Genomic DNA, 27,179 nt, shown 5'->3' on the forward strand with positions numbered 1-27,179 from the left:
GTTTGTAAAGTATAAAATGAATTCAAAATGTATTCAGAATTTGACTACTTTTCACCTCCATTTCTAAGCCTGAGAATTACAGATTTTATTTCAAAAGTATATATAGTGAAGATCTACTAAGTGCTGTTTCTTAATTCAGTTTGTTCCCTTCATTTATGTAAAAATATATTGCTTTTGAGTTTTAAGAAAACATTTTTTTTACAGTCAAATTAAGACTCATTTTGCAAATACAGATGGATTACAGAGGGGAGTTTTATGGTATTGTAAAGAGTGGTCTATAATCTGCCAGTCACATTTATTGGATCCGGTTGTACGCAGAGGAAGCCTTAGGCATGGGTTGATACTCAGCTTGTGATTATTTCAGCATTGCTACCTCAACTTGTAATTATGTCAGTATTGCTATCATCTGCTCTCCAAGTCACTAAATTCAACCAAAACACCTTCTGTGAATTTGACCCCAGCACACTAGACCAGCTGTCTGACTGCTCCTCCCTGTCATAATAACAGCTTCTTTCCCACCAACCCTCATGCATCATTATGTTACTCAGGCAATAATAAAATGCATTATCTGATTCCCAGTATCATGGAGATCCATCACATTTCTTTAATGGTTGGAGATTAATACTCAAGGAAAGGGAAATGTAGCTGTTAACATAGTTTTATTTATCCATACTTATTACATGCCTACTGGGGAAACATTGATCAAATGCTTACACTCATGAACCTTAAAGTCAACTGGAGATAACAGACAATAAACAATAAATATAAAATAAAATCATTAATTACAAATTAGAATAAGCACTCTGGTTGAAATGAAGCAGGTTAATAAGAGAAGAGCATAGTCAGAGGAGCCACTTTAGAGGATAGTTAAAGAAGACCTCCGTGAGGAGGTGACATAGGAGCTGAAGGATGAGAATGCACCAGCCATGCTGAAGAAATTGTGGAAAGGCGGTCCAGGCAGAGGGAATATGAAGGGAAAATGCCTGAGAGCAGGAAGGGACTTGGAGTATTTGAAGGATAGTAAAGAAGGATATTGTGGCCTGAGGCATAGTAATGGAGAGGGCAAATGCTAAGACGAAGTTAGAGAAATAGGCAAGAGATGGATCATGCAGGGCTGTGGAAGTTATGGTAGAGTTTGGATTTATTTCAGGATACTTGAGAGGACCTTGATAGAAGAGTGACATCATCTGACCGACTATTCAAAGCTAGTAGAAGGCAGGATGATTGAAGTAATTTGTGTGAACAATGATGACATGACTGTGGTGGCTCTGTACCTAGACGTTTTGGAAACTGCTGATTGGACTTGCTGGTGAGTTTGGTGGTGAGAGGTATGGGAAAGGGAAGAATTAAGGTAGATATCTAAGACATTGGCTTAAGCAACTAGGTGCCATCTGCTAATCTGGGGAAGAAAATCAAATGCCGACTTTTTTTTTTTTTATTTTTTGCTGGTAAATCAAAAGCTCAGGATTGGACATACTAAATTTAGATGCCTAATAGGCAATCAAGTGAAGTTGACAAATAGGCAAGTAGATATAAGTAGCTCAAAAGAAATGTCAAAGATAGTGATATGGATTGGCAGTCAATAGTATATTGGTTGTATTTAAAAGTCACAAAAGTGTGATGAGATCATTGTAGCATTTGGGAAAAGGAGATTTCTCTGCCTCAGCCCTTGAGTCACTCCAACTTCATTCATTCATTTATTCAGCACATGTTTAATGAGCTTCTACTATACTAGGCACTTTTCTGTAGCATTGTAGTTATAGTAGTGAGTAAAGGAGGCTTCATAGAACATCTCTTTAGTAGAGGATACAGAAAATAAACCAATAACCAATAGACATGTAACTTTATTGTATAGAGGATAAGCAGCAGCCAAGGAGACAATGTGGAGTTGGTCAATGAGGTGGGCAATTTTTTTTTTCCCTACCAGTGATGTTGTGGAGCTGATAGAAGAAAGAGTAGTTCAAAAACAAGGAGTCACCTAGGTCAGATATTGCCAAGAACCCAAGTAAGATGGTGACTAACCAATGACTGTTTTTAGTACTTTCTGTGAAGAAGTAACAGATGGATTTTGGAGCACTGAAAGTGAAGAAAGGGAGATAGTGAGTGAAGACGGCTGTTTTGAAGAAGTTTGCTATAAAGGAAAGGAAAAAAAGTGGGACCGTAGCTAGTGAGAGAAGTGAAATTAAGGAAATGCTGTTTTAAAACGAACAAAAAAGATATAATTACAGAGCATGCTTATGAGTAATGGAAATGGTCTGGTGGGAAGGGCGTGGGAGGGAATAATTGAAGGAGTGCAGTTCTTAAGCCGCTGAGGGGAAATAAGTAAGATACAGTTGGGCATGGCGGGAATGGCTGTTTGATAGGATGTCTTAACTTCCATCGTAATTTAAGGGAAGACGGAGAAGACGAAATGGTTGCAGCAAGTTTTATAAATTTGATGGTGAGACAGTGAGTAGTCTCTGCTCGAATGCTTCTGGATTTTCAATGATATATGAAGTGAAAATGGAAGGGAAGGGGGTTTGAGAATAGAGAAGAAAAGAAATATCATCTTGGAAAGTGAAAAGTCAGGTTTCTAAAGAAGCATAGTAGAACTGTGCACTAAAGAGGGTTTATTCAAGATTTATGGTAATAAATATAATCTGTAACATTCAACCAATTCTATAATATTTTCCAGCCACTTTCAGTTGTTCCCAGTGCATAGAAGACATATAGAGCTGGATTCATCCAAGGTCGTACTTTTTTGCGAGATAAATACAATGATTGGAGACTGGAGGAGAGGAAGGAAATTAAGTGTTTTAGCAAAGGAATGAAAAATCATGAAACATAAGCTGATTAAGGAGGGAATTAAAAGCAGGAGGAATGCACAGGGGATTATGGAAGGTTAGAAAAGGGATATCATTCATTTATTTGGTTTACTCATTCACTGTAACAGTTGAGCTCCAGCTATGTGCCAAACATTGTTCTAGGCCCTGCAGATATATTCTTGAGCAAGACCGATGTTCTCACAGAGTAGGGTGAGATGAACAATAAAGAATTAAAACCAGTAAATATTCTGGAGGGCTATTAAGAAGTATTCAAAAAAGATAGGGAGATAGAGAGCATCAGGTGGGAGGGGAGAGCAATGGTGATTCAAATAAAGTGTTCCAGGAGGGAATCCTCTCTAGTAAAACTGAACAAAGACCTGGATGAAGTGAGGGAACAAACCTGTAAATGACTAGTAGTGTGCCAGACTGAGGAAGCAGTGACTGTGTTTCTATTTTTTAATGTCATTAGTAATTGAATAATAAGGCCAACCTTGCCATGGTGAACAAGATGTTTTCTTTTTCCCGGTTGTATTTTTAACTGGTGTTTTAATGATACCGAAATGACACAGAGAATTTAAGCAATTGGTTGTTGCACAAAAGTCTTTAGATTAAGCAATCAGTTCAGTCAAGTCTCATTTAAGTAGACCAAATGTTTAAATGTGAATATACTCTGTATTATATCCACATCTAATTTGTTTATCATTCCATTCTCCAATGACAAATATTGGAATGCATTATAGGGCTCAGTTAATATTTAAGTCTATTTTCACAGTCATAAATAGTTTAACAAATCATTTTAACACAAAACATTCCTCTTTCAAACTTCTTCAAAGTTCTTCTAAGGAAAGAGTTCGAACACAAACCCAAAGTCTCTTCCCTTTGCCCTGGGACTGACTTTAAATGGCTTTTTAAAAATTTAGATAATTCCCATGCCATAAAATTCACCTGTTTAAAGTATACAGTTTTTAGAGTTTAATATGTTCACAAAGTTGTACAACCATTATCGTTACCTAATTCCAGAACATTTTTATCACCCCAAGAAGAAACCCCATAGAGGCTGGAGCCATCAGGAGTCACTGCCCATTCCCCCCGCTCCTCCCAGCCCCTGGCAACCACTAATCTACTTCCTGTTCCTATTTGCCTATTCTGGAGATTTCGTATAAGCGAATCGCACAAAGTGTGCCCTTTTGTGTTTGGTTTCTTTCACTTAGCATGATGTTTCCAAGGTTAATCTATGTGTTTAGTAAGTATTAGTATTTCATTCCTTTTTATAGTTGAATATTATTCCATTGTATCGATATACTATATATTTTTATCCATTCATCAGTTGATGGACATTTGGGTTTTCATTTTTGGTTGTTATGAATAATGCTGCTATGAGCATTTACATAAAAGTTTTCATGTGAATATGTTTGTCATTCTCAAGTATATATCTACATATGTAAATGGCTTTTTAAAAGCACCATTTTAAAAAAGTTTTATCTTAAAAATATTTCTCACTTAGGTCCATAATATGTCTGTTTTAAAAGAATACATAAAGTTACTATCAGTTTCTTTTTAAGCTACCAGTTGAATTAGTTAATTTTTCTCCAGAAATCTGAATAACATTGTCCCTACAAGAAATGTTCCCTATACCTTGTGGCTCTTGAGCCTCCTGACTCACTGCCTACCGAGTGGGTGCATACCAGTATTTCTGTAGCATTCTGGTGGGCCACTGGGAATGTAACTCTGAACAGGTGATGGGTTACCTTTTTGTCAATAAATATTGCCTCTTCCTGGAAGAATCATAGAATCCTGAAATTTAAGAACTAGACAGAATTCTTGAAGCTTCCCTAATCTCATTCCTTTGTTTTATGGATGTTTGAACTAAGGGAGAAGTCTAAGAGGTAAAAATGCTTGCCTGAGTTCTTACAGCCAGTTAGAGAACTAGGATGAGAAACAAGATCTCTGCTGACTCCTAGTTCAGTGCTCTGACTACTAAACTTACTTACCTTGTCTCTGTTGTCTGAAAGTCATGAAACAAAAAATAAATATAATTCATGTAAGTGACATTTTCAGATAAAAGTTTCCAGAAAATGCTTTGAGTATTATAGGGAAAAGCTATCAGCCTTATACTCATTAATTCACAGGGACAGGGAGGGAAACTATATGTATTAAGGAAATATTATAACTTTTAGTTTGTGCATGAGAAAGAAAGAATTATAGGCATTCATGAACACTCAATTATAAACAAGGATCAGCTATTCCTATTAACTTCTCTTAAGAGTCAGCTTTTTTCCTTCTAACATTTACGTACCAGTAGTTTAAAAAGAAGGGTATAAGGATTAAGCATGATTATATTATCCAAGTATAGTCAAACTGCCCAATGGATTATGCAGTTAATCACTTTGATCTTCTAAATGTCATGCTGGATATAGTTTATCCCTCTCACAGTGAGTCAGAAGTGGGAATGGGTTCATTCACTATTTCCAGTAAGTGGCTTACCACCAACAGGTGTTGTGACTGGTGGGAAAGGGTAGGACTGGAATGCACTTATTTGGCAACCTCAGAAATGTACCCTTGGGTCCTTACACAGGGCTGTACGTGAGGCCACAGGCAGCTGAGAGTGTTGGCAGCACCACAGCTATCCTCCAGCTTAGAACAGGCTCTTGGATTCCCTCTGAGTCTGGGAATATTGTTCCCTAGCACAAAGCTGAGAACAGATGCTGTGTATAGCCTTGTGGTCCAGGCATGAATCTTAACTCCACCACCATCTGTATGATCTTAGGCATATCACCTCAGGATCCAAGTCTCTCATCTGTAAAATTAGAGGTTGGGGGAGTAGACCAATTTTTGATCTTTAAAACTTGTTTTGGCTTAAAAATGCTGTGGCTTTACACCCTAATGATTTAACATGTCAAGTATGTTGGATGAGAAATCATACATAAAGGTGATCAGAGCTTAGGACTTAAAGTTATACAGAAACATCTTTGAGTCCTTTGTGATATTGGACAAGTTACTTAATTTCTGTAAGCTTTCATCGTTAAAAGGAGAATGATGATAATAGTACCTAATTCATAGGGCTACTGGGTGGGGAGGAAATGGCATTATGAATGCAGAGTCTTTATAACAGTTCCTGACACTTCCTATGATTCGCTAAATATCTACTAGTAGTATTTTTCTCTTCTTTAGGAACATTTTATCCTAATAGTATACCCTTCCCTTTAGAAAGAAATATAATTCCAGCATATTTTAGTAATGTTAAAAAGTATGTAGACTACAATTTTTTTTTTAAAAAAAGGTTATAGTTAATTATTAAGTTAACTGGAAGAAAAGACCAATAATTTAGATGATTGAATGGTAGTCATGATGGAAGAATGGGATGTAGAGATGAAGATTATGGAGCAAGTGAAAGAAATCTTATTTTCTCCTTCTCTTTATTGTTGTCTGTAATCTTCCTTTTATATATTTTTGTTCTCTTGACTTACAGATAGAGTCATCCATGGAAAACCCATCATGGATGACAGCAACATCATTATTTGTTGTCGTAGAAATAAAAAGTAAATATATCCAATTCTATGTAAGCTGCTTCTGTGTAATTTCTGCTATTATTTTTGTGAGTAATATTTTGATGTGAACCTTATAACAAAAGCTTCATAATTTTTGAAACAAATACTCAGATATTCTCCTCAAGATGTTGGTATGAAAATACCACTATTCAATAGTCATTTGCTGAACTATCTGAAATAATTTGCTTAAGATAAAATAGTTACAGAATCAGAACCCATTCATAAAATACTGTGGAAAAAGTTGTCAACTCTGTGTCTAGTAGTTGATATCTTAGAGAATTAGCTGTCCTGTTGTCCAAAGAAGTAAGCAAGCTGTCTGTGGATGTGTAAGTGACATGATAGTGTCAATGAGATTTTTAATGGTCATGTCTGAATATATATGTCTTGTATGTCCCACACCTACTCTATCACTATCTTATCTTCACTGTTGCATGTGACAAATAAGAAAGGAAAAGTTTTGACTCTTTACTACACTCTCATTAACTTCTGATGTGAACAACTCAATCCAGAAATGTTTTTTTGTCTCCGTGAAGAATTTACTTTTCACTATATTGTAATTTCTGACTAAGATAATATTCTTTAGTCTCTAATGTTTCTTTTATACTTGTTTTATAGGAGGCCAGTTGTAAGAACTCCTTACCCTTCCTTTTAACAAAAGACGTAGAAAGAGATGTGCAAGAAACGTCTCCAAAAACTAAGGTAAGTTTTGTCTGCTCTTTAGGCTTCCTCATGAAATGCTTAGCAAGGCTCTTTATGTTCTCATGTTTCCATGTTCTGTTGTTTGCATTTCCCTCAGCCTTTTTTTTTTTCTTTTTTGGACCTGATGGTATGAAAAGCATTTTTTATTTAGTACATTTAATATAAGGTTATATTCTTCCAAAATTTGTCAAGACACTCCTATTCTTTAACAGAAAGTGTTGTTTTTTTGATAGTGGTCTTCTACTCCATCAGAATTATTTCCATCCTATAGCAAAGGTAATAGTTAAGAGTAGTACATCTTTTCTAGGTTACTTTGAGGGGTGAAATAAAATGTACAGCTATATATTTTTTTCAAAATGGAAATCACTATTGATTTTTCATAATTATAAAATATAATTTTTATTTAAAATTTAATATTAAATAATTTATAATTGTTTAAAATATATTTTCAAAATCATAAAAATAACATAATCAATGGAAAGTATGTCAATTTTCATAAGAAATAATAAGAGTTATCATACATATGACAGAATAAAGGGACTAGTGTGTAAAATTTTGTTTTCTTTATTAAGAAAAATCCAAAGTGCACATAATCATTTTGCCAGTATAAAGAAAAACTCCTTCAACATATATTATGAGAATTTGGTCATTTGTCCAATCAGAAAAGTGACTGCATTTTAGAGCCCCTTTTCCTAATCTTTAATCCTCTCTTTCAAGTAGAACTTTCCTTATTTACTGAGTAAATATAATATTCCTAACTGGCCACTGAGACATTTATAGGGCTACTTTTTTTTTTTTTAGTTCTATGACAGATGTTCTCCAGGCGTTCTTGAGTCCACTATAAGCAAAGTTTAAAAAAATTCTAGTCCCTAATTTTAATCTCTAGTTACTATAAAAATAATTGTGGCTTTATTTTTAAAAGCAAGTCAAGGGAAGTATTACCTTCTTAATAGTAAGAGTCTTTTTATTTTAAAAAGAAAAGCATTTTTCTTTATAAAACTTATTCTACCTTGGTTTTTCCCTAGACAGTTATTTGAACTATCTATCATGCTTTCCTTTCCAGATTCACACTATTTTTTTTGTTTCTTTTTCAATGAAATATTTGCGTAAACTTACATATAATTAATTCAGATGTGCAGTAGAAACTTTATTTACTATGTAATAAATAAAGTTCAGTGTCAAAAATATACTCATCAAACAAATGCATTGGAAAAATTTAGAATTTGAGGAAAATTTTAGGTGACATTTGCTTTTTAACTCCATGTGTATTAGTATAACTACTTTTAGGTAAAGAGATCCTAGATAAATCACTTCCTAAATAAAAGATAATCTTGAAGCCTGTCATAAAAATTGTTTGAAGGGATTTATTACTCTTATGAAATTAATGCCATTTGGAATATTTCATACAAATACAGAATCAATAATTAGTATGCATTAATATCCTCTATCATCCTTACTACATGGTTCATGACCATACAAATTCAATAGAGAAGTTACTTCATTGGTTAAGCCTCGGTTTGTATCTTTAGCTTCTTTGCAGCCTTACATGAGCAAATTTATGTTTACTTGAGCAAACTACTCTCTGCTTAGTTTAGGGGTGATTAAACTCTTTATAATTTCAAACCCCAGCAATGAGACAAACACAGAGCATATGAGCTATAAGAGATTATAAGGCACTAACTCTTTCACCTCGATTTTTTTCTTGAGATCAGTTTTTCTTTAGTTGATCTTTGAAAGCTAAAGCTGAGAACATCTTTAAGGTATAGTTGGTGTGTCCTTTCTAGAGCGACTTAGGGAGCTATGAGAATGATGTGTATCCTTGGTATTAATGTAACTCCATTTGGCCTCCGTAGCTGTCTTTCTCAGACATCTCCAGTTACAGCAGTATTTGCCTTGGACAGCTAAATATTTCTGAACCCTACATGGCTAGAAATATAAAATGATAATCCAGAAATGGCATTTATCCATTGGCTCTGGAGATATATCTCTAGTCTAAGCCAACTGTCCCCATGTATGTTCCCTCTGCCAGGTGTTGTCTCTGCTCTTAGGCAATGAGGATTATATTTCTCTTCCTTAGGTAGGAACACCTCTTCTTGACTTGAGTCCAAGCTGAAAAAATGATACTTCTATTACACGGTGCCATGACACTTCCTGGATGAGCAATCATCAGCAGCCCTGCTAGCTCAAGGACATAGTCATACAACCACTGCACACCCCTACTGTATATAGAACTACATATGCAAACAAATGATTGGAATAGATGATACTGAAGAGAACATCAAATAGATTTTTAAAGAAATGTAGAACATAGACACTGTTCCTTGAACCTAGTACAATCATGACAAGGAGAGGAGACAAAGGTTTTTTTCTACCAAATACAGGTACTCTGATTCTAAATAAGCCTTATATATAACCCATATTCATTGTCCCAAAAGAGAATGTAGGGAATGGAGGAAAGAACATTATCTTTATTTCTCTCTTCCCTTGATGTATGCTCTAAACTTCCCACTGCAATTACTGTGTTCTTGACCTCAGCAAAAAATTCAAAGTCAGGTCATTGTATGAGGAAGAATATCAGATTTATTTGGTGCTAAGATGAAGGTGTAAAATAAACTATAATATATTTCCTTCCTGACTTTCATCAGTGAATAAAAATGTACCCATATAAATTAATATTACAAACATATCATAGTTTTGGTTAATCATACTCTTCTAGATGTTTCTTTTAGTAAACAGTCATTAACTGTTAAATGTGTGATAACGATAATGCATAAGTTTTAGAAAACTTGCCAAAACCTCATTAGTTCCACTATTTGAGGCAGTCATGTCATCAGGAAATAATGAGCATTGTTTATTCCTTTTCAAACCTTTTGTCATTTAATTTCTTTTTTTCTTGTACCGTTTTCAAGGTCTTCCAGTATAAGGTTAAATAAAAGTGATAACATGCTTCCTTGAGTTGCTTCCTGATTTTAAGGGAAAGTTTTTACACTTGACCTTTAAGTAATCTTTTTTTGGTAATTTTTTCCACAATATTAGGCACATAGAAGACTCTTAATAAAGACTCAAAAATGAATCAATTGTTTAATTGTTTCTTTTATTTCATATGAAAGTAGAATAGTGTCAGTTTGTTTTCATATATTATTGCACATAAACTTACTAGATTTATGATATTTGCTGTACGTATCTGGTAGATGTACTTTATAAGCTTAATGAGGTTCCCCTATATTTACACTTGGCTAAGAGTTTTTATCTTGAGTGAATGTTAAATTTTAGCAAGTGTTTCTGCCTCTAAGAAAATTACATGATTTTCTTTTTTATTTTATGTGGGGAATTATGGTGATAGATTTTATAACCTTATACCAACACTGCATCACTAGAATAAACCAGTTCTGGACTTGGCCTTGATTCGTATTTTTAAATACCTTGTTAGATTTGGATGGCTGATATTTCGTTTAGTACTTTTGCATCTATGTTTATAATATGTTTTATCTGCATATTTACATATCTGTAAATGTTTTGGCATAAAGGTTATGCTAGCCTAATAAAACAAGTTTAGGAGAGTCTCTCTTCTAATCTCTGAAATAGTTTAAGATGAGGATTATCAGTTCCTCCAATATTTGGCAGAACGTATACCTATGAAACTATCTGTGTCTGGTGAGGTTTATTGATTTGTTTGTTTTTTAAGCTTGTTTTGTTTGTTTTTTATATTTGTTTTGACAAGTTAATTTTTAACTATTAATATCAATTTATTCAATGCTTATGGTTCTCTTTGTTTTCTATTCCTTAATTAGCTTCATTGTATTTTCTAAGAAATTGTCTATTTTAACTAAATTTATCAGCATAAAATATTTTAATGTTTTATCTTTAAAATATTTATTTAATTTGTAGTTATATACTTTTTTCATTCCTAATATCTGATATCTTCCCTTTTTTTTGCTTTCGATTAGACTTCCCAAAGATTTGTATATTTTATTAGTCCTTTCAAAGAACCAGCTTTGAATTTTTTTGATTCTCTGTCGTATCTTTGTTTCCTGTTTCACTGATCTCTGATTTCTGTTATTTTTTTCTTTATATGTTATTCATATGGTAGACCTTTTTTCCTAATGTCTGTTAGCTTTTCCTTCATAAGCATACATTTTAAATATGTTTTCCATGTGATATGATAACTGAAGCTTAGATCAATTCTTTTGAGCGTATTTGCTCTATTTACTAAAAGCCCCTTTTAAATGTGTCGAGTGCCCTTTATTACCTTAGAGAACTCTTTTTTAGGGTCATGTCATTTTCTACTTTCCTTCCTTTTTTTCTTTCTTTTTTTTTTTTTTTTGTAATATTTTCACAATGCCAGAAAACACAGTGAACCCTCAATAAATACTTGATAATGAATAAATGAATTAGTTTTTTTCTCGTATTCCATATTAAAGTAGTGGATGAGTGAGTGTGAGTGTGTGTGTGTTTGTGGAAAACTTGTTCTAGTAAGAATCTGGTCAAATATAGTACATTTTTTCTTTAGAAAGGGTTTGATAACTATTAAACACATAATTGTATCTAGAATTTAGGATTTTGGGGTCTATGTGTATCTTCTTGATTTGGCTCTTTTGAGATTTTCTTTCTATAATTTCCCTTCTGCTATTCTTCCCCCAAGTTTGTGTATATGAATGTTTATTTCACTAGATAGAAAATGCTCCACATTTTATCATCTTCCCTATAGGTGCTGGATGATAATATTCTGAGTTTTTGTTTTTGTTTTTTGTTTTGCCTCTTCCATTATCTTGGGAAATCACTTTGCAAAACTAAATCTTCAATACTTAGTGGCATAAGTTTTTAGAAAGTAAATATTCATTTATCATTACAGTTATATGACTAAATCTTTTAAAGTAATAGATATGGCTTAATCTTTTATTTCAAATATTTCTAAGCACATTATTTGGTTTCTTAAGTCACTACTAATCTATTTGAAGAGTTTCTGGAATCTTTTTAGAATTAATGACAGGTAGGTTTAATTATTTTAATATGATTTTCTTGTGTTCTGTGATACTTTACAATATACATATGTACTGTAAAATAATATGGAGTTAAGTAGTAATTTTAGTAATACAAATATAATGGTATATCTGGATGTATCTGCTTGATCTCTTAATCTTAATAATTTGGCTCATTTAACCCCTGTCTTTATATTTAACCTCTCCAAACTCTGTAAGCAGTATACCTGATCAAGGTATAGAAGGATCTCTATAAGAGTATCTCTAGATTAGCATTTCTGTGGAGTCAGTTCCAGGGCATAGCCAGCCCAGACTCACTAGTCCTGAGTACCCATCTTCTAAGACTGAGTTTAGGTAGCTGATCCCTGGCCTTCCCCAGCTTGAATCATCTCCTCTTGCATATCTGCCCTCCTCTGCTAGACACCCTGAATCTGGACATTTTATCACATCTATTCCATGCTAGGTGCTATGGACGCAAAGTCGAAAAGCCATTGCCTCTTACCTCAAATAACTATGTTGAGCAGGAGATCAGATTGATTGATCAACCCATCTATCTATAGATATGTATATATATGTGTGTGTGTGTGTGTGTGTGTGTGTGTGTGTGTGTGTGTGTGTGTGTATGTACTAAATTAAAAGATCACATGTGCTAGACTAACTTTTTGATCTCAGTTCTGCTTTTTGGTTTGTCTTCCTGTTTTACAGACAACCAAATCTTAAACTGGTTGCCATGATTCTTCACTAACCCTAAAGGTCTCACTGACCTTTCTGTTCCATTTCCCCTGGTTTTCCCAGTCCTACACTTATGACCAAAGTCTGATCAAGCTCATTGATTCTAACATTCCCATAATGTAATTGGCTTCATTCAAGATGTTTATTTCTCACTCCTTTCACAGTCTGATACAGGCAGGGTAGGATTCCTATGCAGCAAGCCCCTAGGCAGCGATTCAGATCATAAGCCACTTCCATCTTTCAACTGTGTCATTTAAGAATGTGACTTCTAATATCGGCAGTGAAAGAGAGAAGAGAAAGCATATGTGAAGTTCACAGGCACTTAACCTCCTGAGCACAGAAGCAACACTTGTCACTTCTACTCATATTCCAGGACTCAGAACATTCATGGGAGTCTGGAAAATGCATTTTTCCAATGTGCCCAGGAAGAGGAAAATGAAATAGGATTTGGTGAATATGTATCGTTGTTGCCACAGTTCACTCTTCTGTTTGTCATAATGTTTTTTTCATTTATCTTACTATGCAGAAAACACACTCAATCCTCCACAGGGATGAAAATCAAAAGACTAACCAGTCATTACAATCAGCACAAGCTCCAAAATTTCTGGGCGATACCTCAGGACCCTCATCAAGTCTAGACATGGTTCCTCTTGGTCTGAGAATCTATGAAATAAAAAGAAAAATTGTTTCTCCTCGCACACACACCCTCCATTTGGTACACTAAATCCCATCACACTCCAACACACACGCACACACACGTGCTCAGGAAGTAGTGGAGGTGTTTGATCAGGCCTAGATTCTGCTTTCCATGAAAAATTCCGTTGTCAGATTTCTCTCTGGGCACTGCTTTCACCTTTTACAGTCCCCTCCCTGTCATTATTCTCTTTGAAGTGGGCATAGTGAGTATGTCTTTAACTGCAGCTTGCCTCCTGTTCATGAAAGTTTGACTCAGGGATCGTTTTAACTCTTGAACAGCAAAGATCTTTTTTCAGTCTAGGCTGATGTTTTTTCATGGTAGTGGCATTGGTTGGTTGTTTTTTTGTCGTTCAAGGAGGGTTGACAGTGAATTCCCTCAAAAACATAAAAACATAATTGGTTTCTGATCTATTTGCTTTTGGTCAATTCCATGAGCCAGTTATAATACTCGAAGTAGGTCATCTTCTCTTCTACCTCCCAGATCTCATGGGAATTTCTCATTAGAAGAAATTAAGCAGAACTTTACTGGGAAGGGATCCTGGGAAATGCAGTTTCCAGGCTTTATGCTTCTGCAGTACACAGCTATCTTATAAAATCATGTGATATTGTTTCAAATAAACTGAATGTACCATATGTGCTATTAAATTGATTAGAGTTAGCTTTGTGAAAGAAATAGAATTTAAGTCAAATTTTTAAAAAGAAGAATTGGAAAATGGACAGAGGAAGGCATAAGCAAAGACTGGAAGGAGAAAATGAGCATCTTGTATTTTGATCAGAGCTTATAAACTACACAAGCATGGGGAGGTTTATGAAAAGGAGTAGTAGAAGATAATTCTGAAAGATAGGCTGTAGCCAAACTGTAGAGGGATTTTGTTGTGAAAACTTGAATAAGGATTCCCATGCTGTGTCACAAAATTTATTAAAATAAACAGCAAACTTACAGAAAACATTTTTAAAATAAAAGGAAATTTTTCTGCAGTGGAGAGAGGGTTTTAGAATGACAAAAAAGAAAAGGTACATACAAAAATGATTATTAGAGGGTTTATATTTCCTTGCAAGGTCAGATGACTTTGAGAAGGGCGACTTTAATAAAAATATCCCTGACTTTACAGTCTTACAAAAGCAACTCTGTTGCTTAATAGTACTGTGTCCTTAGGCACATCACAGAATATTTTTGGATCTCAGTGTTCTAATTTATACAAGAGAGATAACATAATAATCATATAGGTATCACTTATTGAGTATTTACTGTTTGCTAAACACTGAAAAAATACTTCCATATTACTTTATTAAATACAATAGTATAGGTTAGAAATGGCCTTTATCAGTTCAGATAGTCTTGGTTATACTTCAGGAATAAAAGCAATCCCAGAATCTTAAGACCTTAAAAAAACACACTTATTTTCTACTTATGCTGCCTGTTCAGTTTGTACTGACAAGAGTGCCCTGCTTATGCAGGTCACTTGGGGACCTTTTCTGACAGAGAAACCCATCTCGAATGTGGCCAGATACTGTGCCAGAAGAAAAAGAAAGTTCTGTAGTATCTTTCACTGACAGTTAAATGCCCTGGCCCAGAAGTAACTCCATCAGTTATGCTCATAACTCGTTGGCCAGAAATAATCATGTTGTCCCACAATGGGAACAGGAAATACAATCCTCTGTTCTGCCTGGAGGGAGCTTTACCAATATTTAATTTCATTTTCTTCCTCTTTTTATAGATGAGAAAATGGAAGCATAGAGACCCAAGTTACTTTTCCCAAGGTTATACAGATAAGATATATCTGATCGTAAAGATCAAACTCTCTGTCCTCATAGTGCCTCCCATTTCCATAGTCCTGTATGCTATATTGTGTTATAACACCTCTTTGCAGAAAAGTTGTGAGAATTAAAGATGATATTTTTACATAATTGATATACTGTCTTGGACATAAAGTAAAAATTTAGGGCTTAGTGACAGTTATCTTTATTATTTTACTTCTTAACTCAGACCTCAGAGTCTTGAGTGTAAAAGCTCTGAACTGATTTTATAGTGACTTCTATAGTGTATTTTTCTCCATGATGATACCAGCTCTTCTCAGTTACTAACATTAGCATGTTTTGTATGTAAAGGCATCCAGTTGCACCCGTCTTATTCTCCTCAGCCATTCTGAAAACCATTCTGTATGTCAGCTAAACTTTTGGAATACAAGACTCTATCAGCCTAGCCTACCAAACTCTCAATGTAAGAAGCATTTAGTGTTTAGTGGGGTACCCTACAGATTCACATCTTGACACGTAATGTGGCTGGCTGATGCTGTAGAAAATTACATGTTCAGTTGCATTTCATCAGGCCATAGAAATTTGGACTTTTTGCTCATTATAACATATTTATTGATTATCCCACACTGTCAGATGCAGATGTAAAATCTACTTGTTAGGGACTTTTGTACCCAGAATTTATAGGATTAAATAGCTCTATAAATGCTAGAGAAGACTCTTAAAGCAATCACTAAATACTGCCTTAATCCTTGTAATCCTAAATCATTAGCTTTACTTTGTAATTATATTGAAAATTAGTATTGGAATGTTTTAAGTTTACTTTGCATCTCGAATATTAATGGAATAAATTTTAAGAAAACAAAATTCTAGATATGGAGTATAACTTGACTCCTTAAATTGATTTATTGAAGTAATTATGTTTTCTATTTTAAGAGACATATGGTAAGTAGAAAATAAAGTAAGTAAATTATGTCTACAAGAGGAAAAGAATTACTGGCATAGTATCCCCATTGATTTCATCTAATTTGTTTCCAAATTAAATAGATTACTACTTTAAAATGGTCTTCTTATTGAAACATACTCTCTCTTAAAATCACCAAATGGTTTTAATTAAAATATATCACTCCCCAGGAGCGAGTGAGCCAGAAAAGAGTTCAGAAAGAGAAAAAAATTGTTCATTCAACTAAATAAATTATGAATGAGCACCACCATTGGGCCTTTTTATGGGCTGTATACAGTGTCAATGGTGAAAAGTTTAAAATTAGATTCAAGGATAAGGTAGAGGTAGATCGAGGACCTTGAATAGGAGATTGATAATCATAAACCTTATTAAATAGACAGTGCGGAGCCATTGAAGGTTTTTTATTTTTATTTTTTTTTTGTTAACTTTCTTCATTATAAAAGTCAGATAACATTGCAAAATACTTTTTAAAAAGAACAGTAAAGCAAAGAAGCAAAAGCCAGCTCCCCCTTCTCTACTTCTATTAATATAATCACTTTTAGCATTTTAATGTATAACATTTTGCCTCTTTCCGACATAAATGTGAATGTATTTGAGAAAAATATTACTAGCAATTTTATTCTGTTTTTCCTTACTGTATTATTATAAGCATTTTCTATGTTACAGGCTTCATAATAATGATGATCTTTCTCATATTGTTGTATTTCAGATGTTTTCAGTGTTATAATATTCTTCAATATTATAAATGCTATGTGGTTAAATATTTCTTAGAATTATTTCCTCAGAGTAGATTGCTAAAAATGGAGTCATTAGTTCAAAAGGTGTAAATATTTTTATGGCCCTTAAAACTTATTGAAAAATTAAATTTTTACTAATGAGTTATAAAAATGTACCCAAACACTGGAAAATATGAGAATGCCAACTGCATACAACCTCATCAGCATTAGGTGTTATAATTTAATCTTGTCTATGAGCAAGAAGGACTAAAAATAAGACCCTTTTCTAAATCACATACTTTATTGCTAATGAAATTTCATGTATTTCTGTGTATGGGCTTACTATTTGTTGCATTTCCTCTTTGTGAAGTATCATTCAATTCAGTAGACTATTCCATTCCATTCTCCATTGTAGTCATAATATTTTTCTTCAGGAGCTGTGTGACTTAATTATATGTTAAAAATATCAACAATGAATGTTTGCAAGTAAAGAAGTGACATGACCAGAGGGTAAGTGTATATTAAGAAGATTAATCTGCCTGTGGTCTACTGAATACATTTTAGAATAGAATTACCAATAAGAAAAATTTTGTGTCATGTTTCGTTTTTTTTTATTGTGTTGGTCTAACTTTGGGTCAAGTTGTTTTTATTCCCCTATTTCATTCATACCACAGAATGATAATATTGTACTTTTCACAAACTGTTTTCCCCTTTAGTTTAAATTATAATTATTACTGTTCATACAGTCAGGAGACGGCAAAAGGGGAAATGAGAAAGCCAATCAGGACACAACTGCATCTGTCTAAGCAATAATTTATGAAAGCCTGGAATGGGTAGAGATGGAGAAGTAGACTTACTTGGGATGTATATTAATGATAGAATTAGAAGTTGGTGATGGATTTGGTGTAAGAGATAAAGGAAAGGGACGTGTCAAAGCTAACTCAGGTTCCAGGTCTGGGGAACGAGCTAGTTCGAGACCATATATCTAATGATTTGACCCTGGCCTTGCTGTGTGCTCTGTGAGCGCTCTCGGCTCTAGTTTCACCCTCTTCCAAATAGGGACATAAAATGAAGATCACAATTGGACATAGGTTTGGGGCTCAGAGGCCTGGACAAAGATACACATGAAAGACTCATTAGCATATAGATGGAATTTGGTGGACAAATGAGGCTTATAGTCTTCTCTGTATTATAATATACCAACTAAGAGGAAGCTTGATGATTATTGCTAGGAGTATGCTTAAGTAATAGGAAATTTTTGTGCATACTGAGTAGCCAGGATAGAACTTAAGTGTTGTAAGAGGGCGTATTGCAGAAGGAACAGCATGTACAAAGAGAGAGAGTTATGGGAGAGAATGTGCATGTTTAAAGACTCGTAGAAATCTTGGTCTTACTGGTATTGTGTGTCTAGGGAAGTGGCGGGAAATGAACCTGCAGAACTAGTCTGGTAGGTTTATACAATGCCAGAGAGTTTGGATTATAGACTGACTTGTAGAAAATGAAAAGTCACCAACAGTTGTAATCAAAGGATAAGATTAGATAACCCCTGACAACAGGGAGTGGGGATTTAAGAAGAGGAGACCTGTTAGGAAGCTGTAATTCAAATGAGAAATGAGAAAGGCCTACACTGATAGGTAGGGAAGGAAAATAAATAGACAAAAACCTCAGGACTTGGTAAATGAAAAAGAAAGGTAGAGCAATGACCTACATTTCATTCAGATCGAAATAGGTGGTCGTTCAAACTGGATGGTCGGTTCTCGCCTTCATCAAATTGAGAACTAAAGGAAAAGGTTGAAGGTTGGGAAGAGGAGTGTAGTCTGGGATATTTGGAGAAATGTAGGGAGCTTCCCTCATAAAGTGCTGAGACCAGCATAAAAACATTTCAACTCAACATGCAGTGTAGACTTTGAAGGGCAGATACAAGCATGGCATTGTGTTTATTGATTGATTAGACCTTAGCAAAATGAAAGCCTATCTGTGGATTATTCCTTTTTCAAAATCAGAAAATAGGGACAAGACAGCTAGTTTGTTGTTACAGTAGTCCCCCCTTATCTATGGTTTTAATTAGCTGTGGTCAACTACAGTCCAAAAATATTAAATGGAAAATTCCAGAAATAAACAACTCATAACTTTTAAATTATGTGCTGTTCTGAGTAGCATGATGAAATTTCACACTGTCCTATTTCATCCTGCCCTGGACATGAATCATCCCTTTGTTCGGCACATTCACTGTGTATATGCTACTCCTCTCCCAGGAATAACTTAGTAGCCCTGTAGGTTAGTGTGTGTGTGTGTGTGTGTGTGTGTGTGTGTGTGTGTGTGTGTGTGTGTGTGTGTAGAGGGGGAGAAAAGGGGAAGGAGGGGGGAAGAGACCATAATCATGTAATTTTTATTACAATGTATTCTATATTAGTATTCTCATTAATCTCTTTCTGCGCCTAATTTATAAATTAAACTTTATCATGAGTATGTATAGGAAAAAACAAATTACAAAGTGACTACCCTGGTAGGTCTAGTACCCATCTGCCTTCTCTGTCCTAAGAATCCTCTGCCTCGGTGGCTTCATGGTGTAATGGTTAGAACGTCTGCTTTACAAGCAGAAGGTCCTGGGTTCATGCCCCAGGTGGAGTCACGGATCATGCCCCGGGTGCACCAAGCCCCCGAAGTGCAGAGGCAGTGCCAGGCCCCTGGTGAGCCAGGCCCCGGTGTGTCGTGTGGCAAGTGCGTGGCAGGGGGCAAGGGAGACATCCCACTTTCAGAGATCCAGTTCAAAAAAAAAAAAAAAAAGAGAGACAGCAACATCCATAGGTCAGGTGTGAAAGTGGTAGGGTGGGGTGGGGTGGGGTGGGGTGGGGTGGGGTGGGGTGAGGGTATTTAAAAGAGAAGGAAAAAGAAAAAAAGAATCCTCTGCCTACCTCCAAGTCACAAAAATATTCTGCTTTCTTCTAGAAGCTTTATAATTTGAACTTTTATCTATAGGTTTACTTAGCTCTTCTCATAGGTTCTTAAAGTATAACAGCGAGACATAAATTTTTTTTTCATTATGAGCATTTTCGTAGCCATGTCCCAAAAATTAACATATTTTCATAATTTTATTTTGAATGACCTCTAGATTATTAGAAGTACAGTATTTCTTTTTAAATATTTGGTATTTTTCTTTATATTATGGATATTAATTAATTTCTAATTTAATTCCATTTAATCAGGGAATATACTCTGTGATTTCAGTCTTTTCAAATTTGCTGAAATTTATGACTTAAATCTGATTTAATTGGTGAATGTAGCATGTACAATTGAAAAGTGTGTATCATAATTTTTTGATAATGTATACAAATATCAGTGAAGTCAAAGTGGTTGATTATGTTTTAGAGACTGTTTTCATGATTCTGTATGTCCTTGTAGATATTTCTGTCTCATCAAATGCTTAAAAAGGGGTGTTAGAATCTCTAATTAGGGAACTATTAATTAATTCTGTCAATTTTTACTTTATTTTATAATTCTGTTTTAAAGTGCATACACATTTATGATTGTTATCTTTTTCTGATGTATTGACCCTTTATCATGAAGATATACTCACCTTGTTAATACTCTTTGTCTCGCAGTCTACTTCATCTTATATGAGTAAAACCACTCCTTCCTTCTAATGCTTGCTTTGATATGAATACAGCTTTTTCTGCTACCTGCTTCCAAATGCTCTATGCCTTTTTATTTAAGGTGTATATCTTAGAGATGGCATACAATTGGGTCTTTAATTTTTATCATTTCTGACCTCTACTTTTCAGTAATGTTGTTATTGATATGGTTAGATTTAAGGTCTACCATTTTATTATGTGTTTTCTGTATGTTCTTTCTGAGCTTGTTTTTATGTTTCTATATGCCTTCTTTTGGATTATTGAACTTTTTACTTTTTTTTATTTTTTGGTTTTCTAGCTATAGCTCTTCACATTATTTCAGTCATTACAGTACCCGTTTCTAACATTATACACTCTACTCAGTTAACGTTTTACTACTTTACATAACATATAAGAACCTTGTAATAGACCCATTTATCCATCTTTCACTTTTTGTGCTATAATTGTCATGTGTATTATATCTTAACTTTACAACACAGTGTTAAAATTATTGCTTTAAAGGATCATACATATTTCAAATAAATCAAGAGAAACACCATTTTTTATATTTACACTCACACGTAGTTACCATTTTTGGCATACATTTTTCCTTCCTGAAGTTTCCAGTTCCCATTGTGTCTGTGCAGCAGAATCTCCTTTAGTGTATTTCGTAGTCGTGGGTCTGCTGGTGAGGAAATCTTGATTTTATTCATCTAAAGATGACTTTATCTAATTTTCAACTTCAAAAAATAATTTTTAAATTTTATTTTATTATTAGTTTTAAGTATATAGTACATTGGTTAGACATTTATATAGTTTATAAAATGATCCCCCTAATTGCTCTTTCTCTCCTCTGGCTCCCCACCTAGCCATTACATTAGTGCTGACTGCATCCCTTATGCCATGCCCCCCATCCCCGTGACCATCTATCAACTACTAATTTGTACTTTGTTAACCCTTTACCCCTTTCCGTCTGTCCACCACCAGATTGTCCTCTATATTTATAAGTATGTTTTTGATTAGTTTGTTCTTGTTGTTCCTTAGATTCTGCATATAAGTGAAATTATGTGGTATTTCTCTTTCTCTGACTCATTTCACTTAGCATAATAACCTCTAGGTCCATCCATGTCATTGCAAATGGTAGGATTTCCTTATTTTAATGGCTGAGTAATATTCTGTTGTATAAATGAACCATAACTTCTTTATCCAGTCATCTGTTGATGGGTATTTAAGTTACCTCCATATCTTGGCTTTTGTGGATTCTTGGATATACTCACACCTCTGAAATGTGATTCTTACATTCTACTGGACCTGCTAAACAATTAAAAATGGATAGGAGAGTTCAATTTTAAAACAAGTTTTAACCAGTAGTGTTCTTGCATCCCAAAAAAACTTTTATGAGTCCTTTTTACAATACAGCTCTTACAGAACATGATTTTGTCAATACTAGTTCTGCCAAACACTCAGATTAACCAGTGACCTTTCAACTGATAATACTATAGCTTCGAGCAACAAAGTACTCTATGATTTTTCTGGAGTTACTGTGGCTTGTGTTTCAATTAGACATATTTTTAAGTTAAAAATATGGTTCAAATGGAACAAGTAAGAATACCTTTAGTTTCAAGTAGCAGACAAACCCAATTTAAGCAACAAAGAAGATGTATTGGTTCGTACTAAAAATCCTAAAATACTATAAGGTTCCGACAGAGCTTTATCATATAGCTTAATGATGTCTACCAAGGATCTAATTCCTTTCCATGTTTTTGAATTCCATAGTGTCATCTTCATGTTACGCCACCCAAGATGACTGCCAGTGCTTCTAGGGCTATGTGATACCATTTAAGAACTATGAAGGGTCTGAGGTTTTACCTTACTTGCTAGCTAACAAGTTAATCTACCACAGTTTCATGGATGTTAGCGGAAGACAAGAGACTCCTAGATCTGAGATGGATACTTTATTACTCACAGCAATAACAATTGCCAGAATTTTCTTGTGCTGTTTACCCAAATCCCAATTCCCACGGAGTGATGATACCTGTAGCAGTTGGTTGTGTTACAGGAGAGGTTTCTTAAACTTAGGGAAGCTATATCTTTTATGATTGGCAGTAACCATGATTGCCCTTTTGCTCCAGAGGAAGATGCTGTTTTTGTCTTTCACAACTATAAGGAAACCAGTCATTATTCCAGATGGAAAAAAATGTCTTACTTTCCAAGGCTGTTTACTATACAAACATCCTTGAAAAGATAATACAGAACAAAGGCAGGTAGTGTCTCTGCTTACAAGACATGCAGAAACATAGGAGACCTGTAAAGAATTCTCCTCCAGAACTACTGTGTTCACTAGAACAAGAGAGAACCTTTGTTCTAGCATTCCTAGGAAAATTCTTCCGGTTGATCATCCTGAACAAATCACTGTGCCTAGGAGATAGGAGTGCACTAATTAGCTCGGTTTAGGTCATATGATTCACCCTTAGAGCCATGATAGTAGTTACCTTCTTGGGAACCCCATGGAACACCAGTAGAAATTGGGATCATTGGCACAGAAGAAGGAAGGATATGAGCACTGGGAAGGCAACTGAAATTGTACATTACACAGACACCACCAGTTAATGAATATCAAAGTTAGAAGATGAAAAAAGTATTAATTTAATTTGGGGCATATATTTTCAATATGGTTAGTGTTTGGGGGAGGTTCAGTCAAAAACATATAACCCTAGTCTTTCCTCTACATCATGGCCAGAATAACTATTATAAAATACCTCATTGCCCCACTGAATCCTGAACAAAGGCCAAGCCCTTTAGCACAGTACACATTGTTTTTAACTGTCTGGCCTCAGTCCAACCCTCCACCCTCAGCTCTTGCCACTACCTCTCTGTTTACCTCCATACCCAATCATTTCAGGTTCCTTATTTTGTACTTTCGCTCTTGTTCCCATTATCTGGAAGGTCTTTCCTCTTCACCTTTATCTCCCTCAGGCAGAATTGTTTGCCTTGTATGTATTCTTCAGTAACTGCATACAATATACATTTCTTACTTAATACATAATTTTTCCCAACATTTATCACAGCTCATTTGTATTTTTTCATGCAGTTGTATGATTAATATTTGTCTTCCTCACTAGATTGCAAGCTCTAGAGTACAGAAATCAGGTCTGATTTATTCCCCCTTGTATTCTCAGTGCCTCACAGGTGCTAAGTGCTCAATAAATATCTGTTGTTATTGAATGTGTTTACAAATGTAAGAGGTAGAGTGGCATAATAGTTAAGGTTGCTGGCTCTTAAGTAGGATTGCTAGAAACGCAAATCCTGAACTCATCGCTTACTAGCTAGATGACCTTGGAAAATTTTTCTAAATTCTCTGTGTTTATGTTCTATCTACAAAATGGAAAAAAACAGTACCTGTTTCGTAAGATTGTTTCTAACTGAAAATGAGAAAAAAAATACATGCAGTGCTTAAATATTATGCCTGCTATATAGTAAACAGCCAATAGTTAGCTGTTGTTGCATTTGTGCTCATTATTGGAGGTAGACTTCCAGTGTCTGTCTCCCTGGTAGACTATCCACTCCTTTAAAACTACAGCCAGCATCATTAATGATGCCAGGGCCTAGCCCCAGGCTCAGCATGTCATAATTGTTCAATAAATCCTTATTGAATTGCACTGTTGTCAAATTTGAGGAATGCTATTTAAGATTAAACCACTCAGTTAGTTTGGTAATGGTGACATTATTCCCAAGTTCTGAAGTCTTTTATAATTTTTATCAATTACTAAAAATAATAGCTCTCACTTCTATCATTTATTATATTCTTACTCTCTTCCAGGCACTAGTGGAACAAGAATGATCTCATTTAATTTCCATCACATCTTGTGAGGTATAGGTTTTTAATTATACAGATGAGGCAGTTAGCCTCAGAGAAGTTAAGGGGCTTTCCCAAAATCATGCAGCTGGCAACAGGGAGAAATAGAGTTCAGAGCCAGTTTCTTTCTTATAAATATGGTGTAAATTAATTTGTTTATGACAATGGAAATGTCTTTTAATCCATTGAGAATGTGTGTTTTATAAAGCCAAAAAACCAGTAATGCCTCAGAGCTTTGTTACATAGAGCAGCACCCTAATGGGGGGTACCTCCTCCAAAACGGAGGAGACCTCACAAATGCTGAGCCTCAAAATTTCCAGCCAGCTAAGTGGACAAGGGTTCATTAGTTTCAGAGTTTGGAAAAAGGAGTGCAAAACATTTTATCAGTTTTCCTTGTTTATAGTAAGGACTACGTTTTAAAAATCTTGGATTATAAATAGCATTTGTTTTATCCCTTTAATCATTTTTTGGCAGTCATGCTCACAACACACATTGGCAGATACATGTAAGTCAAATGTGCTGTCCTGCTCACCAAAACACCACCTTCAAACAGAGCTTTAAGTGCTATGTCCCTTCACTGTTCTTGATGTGGGAGGTGCGCTCTGTGTGCAAAAGGTACCTTCACTCGTGGATTTATCACAGAAATACAAAAGGATTACCAGATAATAGTGGTAGTTACTGTTCATAGTCAGACAAGAATGGTTTCTACAAGTTTTTCATCCGAAGCAGCTCCAACTATTGCTGAACAGAATGAGAATCTCATAGCATGGAGTCCTGTGCATGCTTGCCTTTCCCTGAAGAATTAACTCTCATTTTGGAGAAACCTAGGCTACGTTATTCTTAGAAGAATAAGGCAATATTTTTAAGAACTCATGAATGGCATTATCAAAAGATGTTTTCGTGTTTGATTAGTACTTTGAGGAATTCATTTGATTAATGCTCAGAAAAGGGTATGTATTTTAATGTATCATTGAATTCAGCTTGCTGATATTTTGTTGAGAATTTTTGCATGCATGGTCTTATATTGGCCTATAATTTTTTCTTGTAGTATTCTTGTCTGGTTTTGATACCAGGGTTTTGGGGGCTCAAAAAATGAATTTGGAAGTGTTCTCTTCTATTTTTTGGAAGAGTTTGAGAATTTGTAACATCTCTTTCATTTCAAATTTTATTTGAGGCCTCTCTCTTTTTTCTTTGTAAGTCGAGCTAAAAGTGTGTCTGTTTTCTTCATATTTTCTTAAAAAGTAAATATAAAATATCAACAATTAGCGACTGAAGGTGAAAGGTATATGGTTGTTCATTGTCCTATTCTTGCAACTTTTCTGTAGATTTGAAAATTTCTTAAATAAAGAGTAGAAGAATAAAAAATACTAGCTGTCAATTGTGTTGATCCTTTCTGTTGTCTTTTTAGTCTGTGTTTCATTTATTTCCTTTGGAATTGATGTCTCACTTTAAATACATGACTGCAAACCTCAAATGGGCCCTCATGTTGCTGGCATTCGTACTGCTCTCCCCAGCCCTTTCACTCTTCCTCTCTTTCAAGCACCTATTTCAGACCATTCTCTTTGGTCCTTAACTTCCAACATTCCCTTTTTACCCTTCATTCTCAGATGATGGTCTTACTTTCTTTTTCACTGAAAACATCGAGAGAGAACATCCACCTGTTCCCACACTTACATACATTCACTGCTTGCCTGCATGCCATATTCTGTCCTTCCTTCCAGTCACAGGAGGTGGAAAACCCACTTTACCTGCACAAAGGAAAGGGAGCCATGAATTTTGGAGAGACAGATCCCTGCAGAGCATACCGAGTTCTTTCTGCTTCTTATTCCCTTGTTCCAGTCCTGCAGGGAAGACAGCTCCTACCTACCTACACTTGCCTATGGGACAGAAGGCTTACTGCTGTACCCTCACAGTAACAAATTTATATGGATAAATGTTAAGTCAAGGCACATTATTTTTTTGGACCTTTTTATTTTTAGTCACATCCAGATATCAGGGAAAATCAGAGCCTAGTATCACAGACATGTTTTTCAGGTGCTGAATTCTTTATTCAATTTTTAAATATGAGACCATCTTAAAATATTTGTAGTGTTGACTATAACAATTTGTGCTTTGGCCTTTGAAATTTATTCATAAATGTTTTAAGTATGGTGATGATCTGAGTTTTATTGAAGGAATATAACTATATGCATTTCTATTTGCTAACTGAGCTCATAAGATATATATCATAATAAAATGATTTCAGTCTCATTAAAAACTTTGTAGACATTTTAATGGCTGAATAATCTTTCATTATAATAGATGTGCCAAAATTACTTATTATAGTAATTTAACTATTTAGAATGCTTACATTTTTGTCTATTACAAATAAAAATATGTTGAACACATATTCCATATAGTATTGTCCTCATCTGACTTTTTTCCTAAGACGATATTACATTATAGTGGTTCGGTGGGTGCCAGAAAGATTAGTTTAAGGAAAGTTTTAACTACTAGTGCCAAAAAAGAAAAAAAAAATGAGTTGTGTTATTGGGATGTAATGTGGCTTTCATCCCAAAATGCCTTTTTTTTTTCTTGAAACTCTAATGTTTAACGTGTAACCAAATATAGAGAGTAATTGTAAGCATAGATAATGAGGCCTGACTCTCTGGAGAGTACTCTAAGTCTGCCACTTACTCACTGGGACAAATAACTCAAATTCTTTACACCTCAGTTTTCTCATTGGTGAAATGGTACTAATAATAGTCCCTGCCTCATTGGGATGTTGTGAGAATTAAATGTGGTAAGAATTAATTTATGTAAATCTCTTGGAACCATGC

General features: G+C 34.7%; 1 protein-coding gene across 8 annotated transcripts in view; it reads left to right on the forward strand.

The window, feature by feature from the left end:
• Positions 1-27,179, forward strand: part of FAM13A (family with sequence similarity 13 member A) — a 250,060-nt gene that overhangs the window by 109,329 nt on the left and 113,552 nt on the right. For all 8 annotated transcript variants that reach the window (XM_036227706.1, XM_036227705.1, XM_016161037.2 and 5 more), the window contains one exon: positions 6,968-7,051. In XM_036227706.1, the coding sequence (XP_036083599.1) occupies positions 6,968-7,051 (84 nt within the window). The remainder of the gene's footprint in view (positions 1-6,967; positions 7,052-27,179) is intronic.

This window comes from Rousettus aegyptiacus, unplaced genomic scaffold (assembly GCF_014176215.1).
Source record: "Rousettus aegyptiacus isolate mRouAeg1 unplaced genomic scaffold, mRouAeg1.p scaffold_m13_p_10, whole genome shotgun sequence".
Lineage (NCBI taxonomy): Eukaryota > Metazoa > Chordata > Mammalia > Chiroptera > Pteropodidae > Rousettus > Rousettus aegyptiacus.